Source organism: Patella vulgata, chromosome 5 (assembly GCF_932274485.2).
Source record: "Patella vulgata chromosome 5, xgPatVulg1.2, whole genome shotgun sequence".
Taxonomy (NCBI): Eukaryota; Metazoa; Mollusca; class Gastropoda; family Patellidae; genus Patella; species Patella vulgata.
The window spans coordinates 56,063,702-56,075,668 of NC_065883.2; the positions used below are offsets into that span (position 1 = coordinate 56,063,702).

General features: G+C 32.2%; 1 protein-coding gene across 1 annotated transcript; it reads right to left on the minus strand.

Moving 5' to 3' along the window:
- Positions 1–6,281: 6,281 nt before the first annotated feature.
- Positions 6,282–10,089, minus strand: LOC126822059 (radial spoke head protein 9 homolog). The gene is made up of 5 exons (XM_050550804.2): positions 9,732–10,089; positions 8,461–8,626; positions 7,930–8,059; positions 7,260–7,406; positions 6,282–6,764 (listed from the first exon to the last, which is right to left on the minus strand). The coding sequence occupies exons 1-5, from the start codon at positions 9,956–9,958 to the stop codon at positions 6,604–6,606; spliced, it is 831 nt and encodes a 276-aa protein (XP_050406761.1). The 5' UTR covers positions 9,959–10,089; the 3' UTR covers positions 6,282–6,603.
- Between the last annotated feature and the right edge of the window lie 1,878 nt (positions 10,090–11,967).

The window sequence follows — 11,967 nt, forward strand, 5'->3', positions numbered from 1 at the left end:
TTTGTTAATGTTTTTATATATTAAACTTCTACTTGAAAATAGTGTTGTATTGTTATAAACTTGTGTCAGATAAGGCTAGAAGTGATTCCTTTTTTGGCGATGCATAAAGAAAAATTACAGGGATAAATAGAAGATAAAGTCTTCAAAAAAGCCTTAGAATAGAGTAGGAGATTGAGTGGTATTTTCATAAATTTCTTATTGCAGTTTAATAAGAATGGACAGGAACGGTTAAAGGACTTCATCTGTTCAGAGACTGCAACAAAGAGAACTAAAGTCAAAGTTATGTATCCTTGCAACCAAATTTTTTTTTTATTCTGAAACTGAGAAGTAACAACTCTTATGCCTTTATCTTGAAAGTTTTTGTCTTTTCTTTCAGTTAGAGAAGAGAAAAAGGACAATATAACAACAGTACGTACCATCTTTGTCTCATAGTCTAATAAGAGCAAGTTTAATGATAACTATATGGTCAATTTTTATATGCCCACATAGAAATGTGGTCGTATATTGTCATTTGTCGTCGCCTCCTTTCGTTTGTCATCCACAATTTCTAGAGGTTATGGTACATTTTTTATTCGATCTTTTTAAAATTTATATATTTTGTTAAAATTAGTGAGACAAAGAAGCCTATTGAATTTCATCAATTTCCGAATAAATGTATGAAATTTGTATGCATTATTCAAATTTGTGAAATGAAGATGCTTATAATTGAATTTCAACAAATTCCCATAACCACCCCAATAGTTATCATCCAATCTGTATGAAATTGATATTATATAGTGTCTTTACCTAGAAAAGAATAAATATGTGACAACCCTTGTCGATTGCTTAGACAATTTAGCTGCCATGGGCATATGTTTTGTTGCCTGGCAATTCAATCTATCTTTTATTAGATAATGTCAATCTGTATAAAAAAACAGAAAATTGGTTTGTTTGCTTTAGGAGTCCAGACTATTGAACTTTTGAAATAACTTCATATGAAATATTTTACAAGAAATTTAATGTAATGGTGCAATTATTTATTTTGTACTTGATGCAGTATTAAAGGGACAATAACACTCTTGCTGGCTTGAAAGCTCCAGAAAATAAATAATATCTCTATCTAAATACTAGATGTTTAGGTGTCCAACCTGTTGTGTAAATTATCCATTACGTCCTATTTTACTTGTTCAGAGGGTTCGAAAATATTTTTAAATCGAAGTTTCATTTGAAAAGGTTTACGTTAGAGGTTTCAAACCATTATGTTGAATTTTTCAAAATTTTTAAATAAGGTGTGTTAAGATGAAATTTGTATCATCAATTAATTGAAATATTCTAATATAGTACAATTTGTTGACCAGAATAAAGATTAGGACATATTCAGTTACAACAAGAGTGGTATTGAGCCTTTAATGATTATTGATAATTTTGTCCACGATGATACAGTAAGGATCCCATGAGGTCCAAGGGAGAAAACTCTATTTTGCAAGCTTGGGTCTACATCCTAGAGATGTCCTATCTTGAAGGAAAGCATGTTTATAATAACACTATTTAGTAATGTTACAGTTGAACAAAGTGAAATTCCTGTGTTCAATTTAAAAAGCCCTTCTCGTAAGAAACTAAAGAATTTAAAGTTTTTAATTAACAACTTGAGGTAACAGAGCCGGTTTAGGGTGACCACATTTGCTTGATCATATTGTGGGACATTTCAGAAAAATATATGTTGCTCAAAAACCCTTTTTATTTTCTGCAGAGCAGCGGGCGTTAGAGCTGCTCACCCCGAACGCAATAAGTGTGAGACCGCAATTGCGAGGGGTGGGGGGGGGAGGGGTGTCCCGAAATGCGGAATGGGTGTTCACCCTTAGCTAGTTCAATTTAAAACAACAAGCCGGTTTCATTTATATCATTTTAAACTGAAGGCTTTAGATTTATTGTGTTTATTAATATTTACAGATTGAAGGAGTAGAAATAGAATCTAAACGTACAAACAAGTTATTGCCATCATTACATAAAGGTGCATGTCCACTTTGTCAGTTGAATTTGGATGTTAAATATACAGTAAGTGAACTCATTTTTAAATGTCCAAGTTTTGTATTGTCTCTGTTCAAGAACTTTGTGAACACTCTACAGATTAAGGGTTTTGAGATTATTTTACATTGCAACACACTATTTGCCTCCCTTCACAAAGTTGTACATAATATTTGCATTGCCTTGCAGTGGTATGTTCTTTATTTCACTGTGATCAATGACACTGCACCCCATTTATTATTATTTTTCTGAAAGCACAGAATAGGGATAAGGAGTTAAAACATCTTGTCGACACAATACTCGTAATCGGATCATTTAGTCACTAAAATAACTGTTTCTATGATGATGTGTATTGTGAGAGAGACCAATTTTGCTCTTAAAACTAAGCACCGATGTCAATGTGAAAAGTTTCAGTATTGTTTTAATGGTTTACTATATTTTCCAGGATGTTTTGATATTAAGTCAGTTTGTAAGTCCAGATGGGCGGGTACTACCTAGAACGGTGACAAATTTATGTGGTTATCAACATAAAAAGGTAGAGGATCTAGTCAGGCGAGCTAAAGATGCAGGCAAGTACCATATTTTTCGATGTATTGAGCCCACTTTTTTCAAGCAAATTCAGGCTTTTCCCATGTCGACACCGAAGTCTGAAGTTCAATAACTGCCCTAGAATCAACACATGTCGACCGGGTGACGCTACCTTAAAAGTTTATGATATATTATCACTCAAATTAAATACAATACTGTTCCCTTTCGTGTCCATTTATATTTGTCAATAATGTTTTAGATATGTTTAAAATGCGTCCATATTTGTCAATAACTTTTTAGATACGGTTAAAAAATGTCAATACTTATCGCCCATATTTCTGTTATTTCGTTCATAAAAAAAGATGTCGACATTTTCTGCTATTCCATGTACATTATACCATTTGTCATAACCAGCAAACCAAACACCATCGGCCGATGTGGTTCTCCCTTGTCTGTGATGCAGGACGGAGGGGCTGACAAGGAAAGCTGTCTAGTCATTCGGATGGGACGAAAAACCGAGGTCCCGTGTACACATTGGCGTGCACGTAAAAGATCCCTTGGCAGTTGGAATTCGATATAAGAGTAGGCTGTAGTGCCGCTGTCCGGGCAAAATTTCCCTCATAGCACACTGTATGGCGTATGCCCGTCTTCATTAGCCCAGGTTAGGAGCAGAACAGTAGGACGTTAAACTCCATTTCATCTCATTTCATTTCCATCGGCCGATAGCCGTTCAACTTTAAAATATGCCCCCAATTTACAATGTAATTCCGTTACCATACTTATCGAAACGTTTCAATCATTTCTTGATTGCCAAATATTGTAAGTTAGTGTTTTCAAATTTTCTAATTACTAATTGCACAGATATAAGAAAGGTAAGAATCAGATATTTCATTATGTGTTTTTCTTGGAACAGCGGTAACAGAATTACAAATTTAAGCGGTAACGGAATTACGAATATCAGAATATCATTATTTCTATTTTGCTAATAACAAAATTATATATAATTTAGAGGATAAACTTAAAAGCAACACTTTATTTAAAAATTAAACAACATTTATTTTCGGTAAAAATGTCTGACAAAAATTTTTTTGAAATCCCATCACTGGGATAAACTTAAAAGCAACACTTTATTTAAAAATTATACAACATTAGACCCATTTATGCCAACTCTTTTCAGTAAAGCAAACCACTAATCCTTTTTCTGAACACAAATTGCAAAAAGTGACTAACAACTGTACCAAAATTAAAGTTATCCTATTGATCACCCATGTCTAAGCAAGGTGTGGTTTCAATGTGTATTACATTGATATATATATCATATTGATATCTTTATTCAACATTGCTGAGACTCCAGTTCTTTCATGCTGTCAGAATCTGACAGCTTATTTTTGTTAATGATTTGATTATACTAACATAGTAGTACCATTTTCATGCTTTAACAACAAGGAAACGGAAACTACATTTAGGGCTAATTAGCTATGAAAAACAGCTTAATGATTTATAGCTTTTGCTTTTTTTGTTATCAAATCTCTAAAATAGTTAAATGTCAAAGGCATTTTCTATAAAATAAATTAACATAATGTCCGCTGGTTCTACCATATGATCTCGAAGCCCTATAACTAACCTCACCAAGTTGGACTGTGTCACTGAAATTGTCTAATCTAAATGCCGTTTTGTCTTGACATGTGAAAAATAATTTTGTTAAATTGTTTATAAAAACCGAATATAGTGATAAAATATTTCTGTGAACAGTATAATTGACTTGACTATAACAAAATACAAGAGCAGCAGTGGAAAAAAATAATCTTTATTGATATAGGTCGTTTTGTACAGAAAAAATGCTTGGAAGGTGATAAAAAAATTGTTATATACTCGATTTTTTCTCTTTCCATACAGAAAAACGTACTTGCAATTAATTCTGCTTTGGCTTGCCATACTAGTATTTCATAATCTTGCTTTATAAACTAAACCGTTATTTGTATCAAGTTACTTATTGGATTTACAATTATGTGTATTTTATGGCCATACTTTAGATTTACTCAATTCATAATTATAACCATTGTTGAAATATTCTCAAAATTGGTTAATTATATCAACTTTCTTTTTTCTAAATATTTTATGTTGATAAACCTGTGATATAATACTTTTATTTAGAAATTCCGTTACCATGACATGTAATTCCGTTACCAAAGAAAATAATCACTTGTCACCAAATTATCGGACAGGTTGCAATATGGATGAGCTGAAATATTCCGCAGAACATTACTTTATGTCCTATTTTTAAGAAATGTAGATCTCTCTGTATAAATCACAGAGTTTCTTAAATAACTACAACCAACTAAATGAAAGGTTTTTGACTTGTAATTCCCGTACCATTGGGTTCACCTACACAGAAACCTTATACATTCATGCAGCAAATCAGTGTCCATTTTTTAGGGATGATATGCCTGTTAGCTCTCACTCTGTAAATGTCAGTACCATTGCAATGAGTTTCAATTGAACATGATTTATGATTAATGCTGAACACTAACAATCTTGAACTCTAAATAAAGCTTCTTTTTTTTTCTAGGTTTATTAGCCCATTTTCAAGCAGATGGTGAAGATGGGAAAAAGCCAGCATTGAGATCAAATTATAAATGGAAAAAATATAACATACATTTTGTGAATGAGAAAAAATATTCTCATTATTAGATAACTATTTATATAAAATTATAATAGCACGAAAAAAGACTGTAGTACTGATCAGAATAAAGTGTTGTGATCTTTTAAAAAGAATCCCACCATCGTTTTTTAATTGACCAATTGCGGGGGGCAGACATAGCCACGTTCCTTGACCTTATGAGTAAAGGGAGATGATCAAATATAGCCTCTTTGTTATTATGTAATCAAGTTATCTTCCAAACATTGTTTGCAGGGGAAGGGAGGAGTGCATAATTTAAATATAGCCTCTTTGTTATTATGTCATCAAGATATCTTCCAAACATTGTTTGCAGGGGAAGGGAGGAGTGCATAATTTAAATCTATGGCAATTTTGGCTGTTACTGTGCAAAATTCCATCCACGATTTCCCTTAGTTTTACCCTAGCATTAAAAAATCAGACCAGCAAATCAAATTACAACCATTTCCCTTTTGGGATTATGAGACATACCATGTGACTTATCAAGATATCGTCCATACATTTTTTTCTGAATTGGAAGACTTTCCAAATACATAAGTATATAACAGTGACTCACTCGATTCGATAATAATAAGGACTTAACGCAGTTGTCCAAGATCTTGAAGGGTGTCTGTTGATGAAATTTGCATACTTAAGCTAAAGTCAAATATATAAAGCAAAGTAACAACCTATTTACCTTGTCTGAAAATTTCAGATCCAAATAAACAAATCTGCTCAATAGGATTATATAAATCAATCAATTGTCGATTCTTGTTTTATAAGTAATCTGATACGCGTATGTGACAAACTTGCTATGACAAGCTTACACACTACTGAATTACTGAAGCTGTCAGTTTGAAAACTGAATATTTTCTAATATTTTTATTACTTCAAAAACTTTTTTCAGAGTTTCAGACAGTTGAATTGGGTTAGAATAAACATTTCTAAGCGCCTCTCACACAGAAGTAACAAGTTTACCCTGCACTTAAACAATAGGTATTCAGATTTTCCAAGAATATTTGTATGTCAATGATCACAATTTAAAAGTTTTCAAAAATAATGTGTATAAGTTAACAAAAATAAAATGCCCAAGAAGATAAAGTATATTTTATTTATTTTACTACAATAAAGTTTGGATCTTTCTGAATGTATGATAAATTACACATAAAACAGATTATGATAGAGCAACATGACAAAACAGGACACTTGGGTTTATAAAATGACAGGATTTGTGGATGAGTCAACTTCCGAGTTTCTTACTTTTAATGCTTGTTTTACACATAATGTACTTTTATTACTGAATTATGAAGACAATAGATAAATATCATAAATTAATATTTTATATATATATATTATTTACATGAAATTCCCTTTGATTAAAACTTTACCAATCATTTTTAAAACAGAAATATATCTTATAACATGAACGGTAAATCCAAATTTTTCTCTCCAGTTCCAAAATAAACTGATCCAAATCTTCTTGATCCTGGAACATGGAAGAATGTGTATCCCTGCCACAATAAACTTCTTAAAGTAACCAAACCACTTCCTCGCTCAAATTGTAAACTCCATGATCCTATAAAAAGTAAACAATAAGATAAAACAGTAAATAATTAATCTAGTGCTAGCTATTAACATGAAAGTGTGTACATGTACTTAAAGTTATTAATGAACGAAAACATTAAATTTAATTGGTACTGTGGAACATCAAGCCTGGAAATAAGGCACTTGTCACAGATTATCAGACCTGTACAATACACCTAATAATGATCATTTTTTCTGGTACTGAATTATCTTTTTCTGTGTTTTTATTGATATGTTTAATACACGGCTGGCACCAAGTTCAAAATGTCTTATGTCAAGTACTAGTTCAGTGCGTGACATTTTGTCAAGTACAAACAGAACCGTTATGTAGGACACAAAGTTTAAAATATAAGTTACTAATTCAGTAATAGTGCCTGATATTTTGTCAAGTACAACTAAAACAGTTAAATACTTCCATGTTCTTGTAGGTATAACTATATTTTGTCTTAAAAAACTGAAATGGACTATCTCAACTGGATAAACTTACCTCTGGGGATATCCTCTTCAACACAATCCATAAAGTCAATGGCTTTATCTAAATTGGCTCTCTCTAATAATGATTTTTCTATGAGAAGTTTTGGTTCTCTAAAGTGGGTGTAATTACATAATTTGGCTGATTCAGATACAGATAATCCTGTTTGACATAAAAAAAAATTTTTTTTAAAAATCTAAGAGCAAATACGATAGTATATAGACCAGGAACGGAGCCATGGTGTCAATGCTGCCATCTTCGAATTGTGATATATCAAAATCTAAGATGCACAATTGCCTAAGGAACAACTATTCGGTCAGAGTTCTTGAATTGGTGGAGTCTTAGGCTTTTTTCGAAGAACAATGTCACCCAAGAAGAAGAACAACAACAAGATGAGTAGCGCTTGGAGACCTGCTCCTGGCCCAAGAATAACCACTATGGAGGTTTGCAAGCTAGTTGATAGAGTTATAGTTTACGACCTGACATTAGTAATAAACAATTGCTATAAGTTTATACATGACTCGAGTTTCCCTAAAAAAGTAAATATACAGTAATTAGTGCTGTACTTAAGCGCAACAGATCAAGCATATTGCTTCCACAATTTTGAAAGTAGCTTCAATCTATTGGTTATTATAACTTGCAAGGATGTTTTATATCAATAAATTATACAATCAGTCATATTTACCTTCAAAACTTCTGTTTGATATAACCGTACCAGTGGGTGTTTTAACATATGCTGCCCTAGGTACTATTCTAACATCCTCATCAATATCTGCTACAACTGATGCTAATCTGTTTTCTTCCTTTATCGTTACCTACAAAATAATTTAATACACTATGATGGCATGGTATCTTTATAAAACAAGAACAATATTCACAGAAATTCTAGTCAAATGTTAGCAAACCATCAAATTCCAAAACATGTTGGACAATACCATTGGTTCAGGAAAACTACTCCATATTTTGTGTTATGTTGAAAATGAAAATATGGATCAAAACTGATGTGACTGGAAATAGATCACAATTGACACAATCAATGCATAAGTTTTACGGTAATTGTTTCATGCATTACAACTTCACCCTTGAAACCTAAGTGACCATTTTTGACTTTGTAGATGGTTACAGTGAAATCTAATTATCACAACAAGGTCTATTTAAGCTGAAAAATACTGTTTACTTTTTCAATACATGTGACTGAAAAATATTAAAAACATACTGTTTCTTCTTCTTCAGTTGCATCATCGCCTTCACCAATTTTCTTAACTTCGACATGTTCATATTCATATGATGGATCACCTGTGAATCTTCCTTTAGCTAGTTTACTAACATCTCTCATACTCTTTGTTGCTGGCGGCAGTAAACCCCAATGGATACAATCTTTACTGAAAAATATATAAAATGAGTCCTAATTAGAAAATGGTCTTACGAGTTTTATTGTATGATGTATTAAAAATAATCAAATTAATGATTCCTGTAATGTCTAAAAATCAGACAATTTCTATTGTTAAAAAATCGCATTATAACTTACAAATGTTGATTTTAAGGTACCGGTAGCTATTAGATTTACTTCCCAATCTCTATTCTTCAAGCTAAATCTCTTTCAAAAAGGGCACTAAAATTGCACACAGTACCTTTTTGTGGACATATGATTTGGAAGAACTTATAATGTGATGGGCTCCTGATATCCAATATTTAAGACAAAATAAACATTTTACCATTGGTACACGAATCGTATAGATGTGTACCAGAATGCATTTCAGCGCCATTTGTAACAAGGGACTCGAAGAATGAGGTTAGACATATTCCACAAGTCATGTCAAACGGTGACGTCATATTCTTATCTGGAGAGCATGCGCAAAAAATACCACCGGGGTAGACTGAAATAACCAGAAACTAGAGATTGTCATTCGATTGAGACTTCTCGCATATTTCGCTGAACATAACTGATTTGAAATAAGAGTAAAAATGGAAACGATTGAATGTAAATTAGTTTATATACATTCATATTACATTATTATATGTGTTGCAAAGCAACCAAAATATTAGCCGTGATTTAACTCTTTTAAAGTTTAAGTTCACTAGAATCTACCTTAAAGGGACAATAACACTCTTGCTGGCTTGATAGCTCCAGAAAATAAAAAATAGCCTTATTCTAAGTACTAGATGTGTTAGTGTCCTACCTGTTGTGTAAATTATCCATTAAATCCTATTTTACTTGTCCAAAGGGTTCAAAAATATATTTAAATCCAAGTAACATTTGAAAAGCTTTTACATCAGGCTTTTCAAATCATTTAGTTGAATTTTTCCAATTTTTTAAATTAGGTGTGTTAAGATGAAATTTGTATCATCAATTAATTTGAATATTGTAAAATAGTACAATTTGTTGACCAGAATAAAGATTGGGACATATTATTCAGTTAACCGAATGCACCGGTAATCAATAAATCTAGTAGTAAGAAGTGCAAATAAAATAATATTCCAACGAACCTGTAAAATGTCTTTCTGGCATCAAATTCATTTTTACCAACACCCTGTGCTAGAAAATAATCATCTTTTACTCCTGAAATCTTTCCCCAAAAATAAACCGTGTTGAATTTGTTTTCATTTTGCAGTATGATAAGTGACGTCTGAAGTGCTGCCTTTTGTTCTGGACTAAGAATAATTCCACTGCTTCCGACATAGTCAATATTTAGGTGTAAACCGTCGCCTTCCATTATGCGTGTTTACTTAAGAATAGTTAATAGCAATAATTCTCTGATTCGTACAGAAAGGAGAAATACTTATCAGATCTTACTACAGTTGTTGCTATTGTCAACGTTGCCATGGTTTACGCGCATGTTTGGTTGTTGTTTCCGGATAATATACTATTTACTTCCGGTTTCTATACCCGATTAACTCACTCTATAGATTTAGGCACGAGTAATTCATATTTCTAACTTAACCGTTTCATCATATCAAATCGAAAACTTCACGACAGACATTTCAGTTAGTGTTTGATCTGGACCGTAAAACACGGTAGTGTTATCAAGATTAATCATTTTTTAAGAAAATTGATAAATCAGAGCCGACCAGTGCTTTAAATTAACAGAAATTTACTATATTATTCACTTTATAGTAGGCCTTTACAACTTTCTGATTAATATTCTATCTGTCTCTTCTTAAAGCATTTGTTTCAATTTGATTTGTACTTGAATCGTGTTTCTTGCGTATCTAACTGTAATAATTATGTGATTATATGAAATAGTTTTTATTTCAGGCCAGTTTACATAACGACCTATGAAACCTTTTGATTTTTCAGAAATTTTGGCATTATTATTGGCACCATGAAAAAAACCCTCCCATTGTATGGAGCAGTAGCTTAGATATTTGCATGCCAAAAATCGTTTAATTCGCATCAGAGCCCTTATTCACGAAAACTTAAACTAAGATACAATCGAAATTTTAAGAAATACTGCAATCGATTGGCTGACCAGTAAAATCAATTTGCATATATCCAATTTGCATATTGGTCAGCCAATCGAATTGCAGTATTTCTTAAAATTTCGATTGTATCTTAGTTTAAGTTTTCGTGAATAAGGGCCCTGACTAGACTGAGATTTTGTTAGATTTATGACGAAAATTTATCATTTTTAAGCTGATTTCAAAATTTAATGTCTTTAAAACTATGAGAGATATGTGCCCAAACTATGACTTGAATCGCAGCTTCAGATGTCTATTTAAAGATCATGCCAAATTTATGCGGAACAGAGTTTGAAAAATAATATAAAACTAATTGCAAAGTTACCATATGCTATTACTGTATCCGCTCCGTCACTGCTGCTTTGGATGGTGTGTAAGAAAAAACAAATAGATATCTTTATTCTGCAAGTTATCATTAAATAATGCACAAAATTATACAGCTTAAAACATCGGTTGAGACGTGTTCGATTGTATTATCTCGAGCGCTCGACATAATATCTAGAGCGTTCGATATCTCGAGCACTCGACTTAGCATTTAATGAATATGGTTAACTATACGGTAATACAGATCCAAACAGTGTGCGTATGAAAATATCAATATTTTACAAGCAGAATGTTTTTATGCTGTATTCGGAATTGAAATAAATAAACATGTGTTAGGGCGCTGTATTTTAGTAATTAAAACCTCTGAAACTGTAACATGTACCTCTTGGATTTGGGACATCAGATTTAGTCCATTGCTTACCCTTAAATTAAAACTGACCAAACACTAACAATATTTGAGGAAAACAATTTTTCGGGCGCGGGGGTGCGTGTAATTTTTATTATTATTATTTTTTTGGGTTTTTTTTGTTTACTATAGCTATGCTTATTATCATGCAAACATAGAACACAATGAATCGACGCTGGCCGGGTGTAATGCTTTTCTAACGTTTTGCACTGTTGTAAACACTTGTCTCGGTCACCCAGAACCCCTTAATCTTCAACGTATACTCTATATTCGTAGAATATTTGTCTGGATGATAGAGACTATGTAAACACTATAGTCACCTACTTATGGTGTTTATGTCTGTAATGCGTATTACGTGAGATAAACAATAAAATAAATCTCACTGCATTTTATTTCCATTACAACAAAATCCATTACTAATATTAACAGTAGGGGGGATTTCCAACAGTCCATCAGCCATATACTGCAATGCATTTGTTTTTGTTTTATTTCTGTATATACTTTCCCAAGAGCAAAACAGACAAGTTTATGGGC

Excerpts from the sequence above, each read along its gene's own strand:
- LOC126822059 (XM_050550804.2), bottom strand. The coding sequence starts at position 9,958 with ATGGAAGGCGACGGTTTACACCTAAATATTGACTATGTCGGAAGCAGT. Across the intron at positions 8,060-8,460 it reads CAACTGAAGAAGAAGAAACA|GTAACGATAAAGGAAGAAAA; the intron begins GTATGTTTTTAA and ends ATTATTTTGTAG. Across the intron at positions 7,407-7,929 it reads ATCAAACAGAAGTTTTGAAG|GATTATCTGTATCTGAATCA; the intron begins GTAAATATGACT and ends TATGTCAAACAG.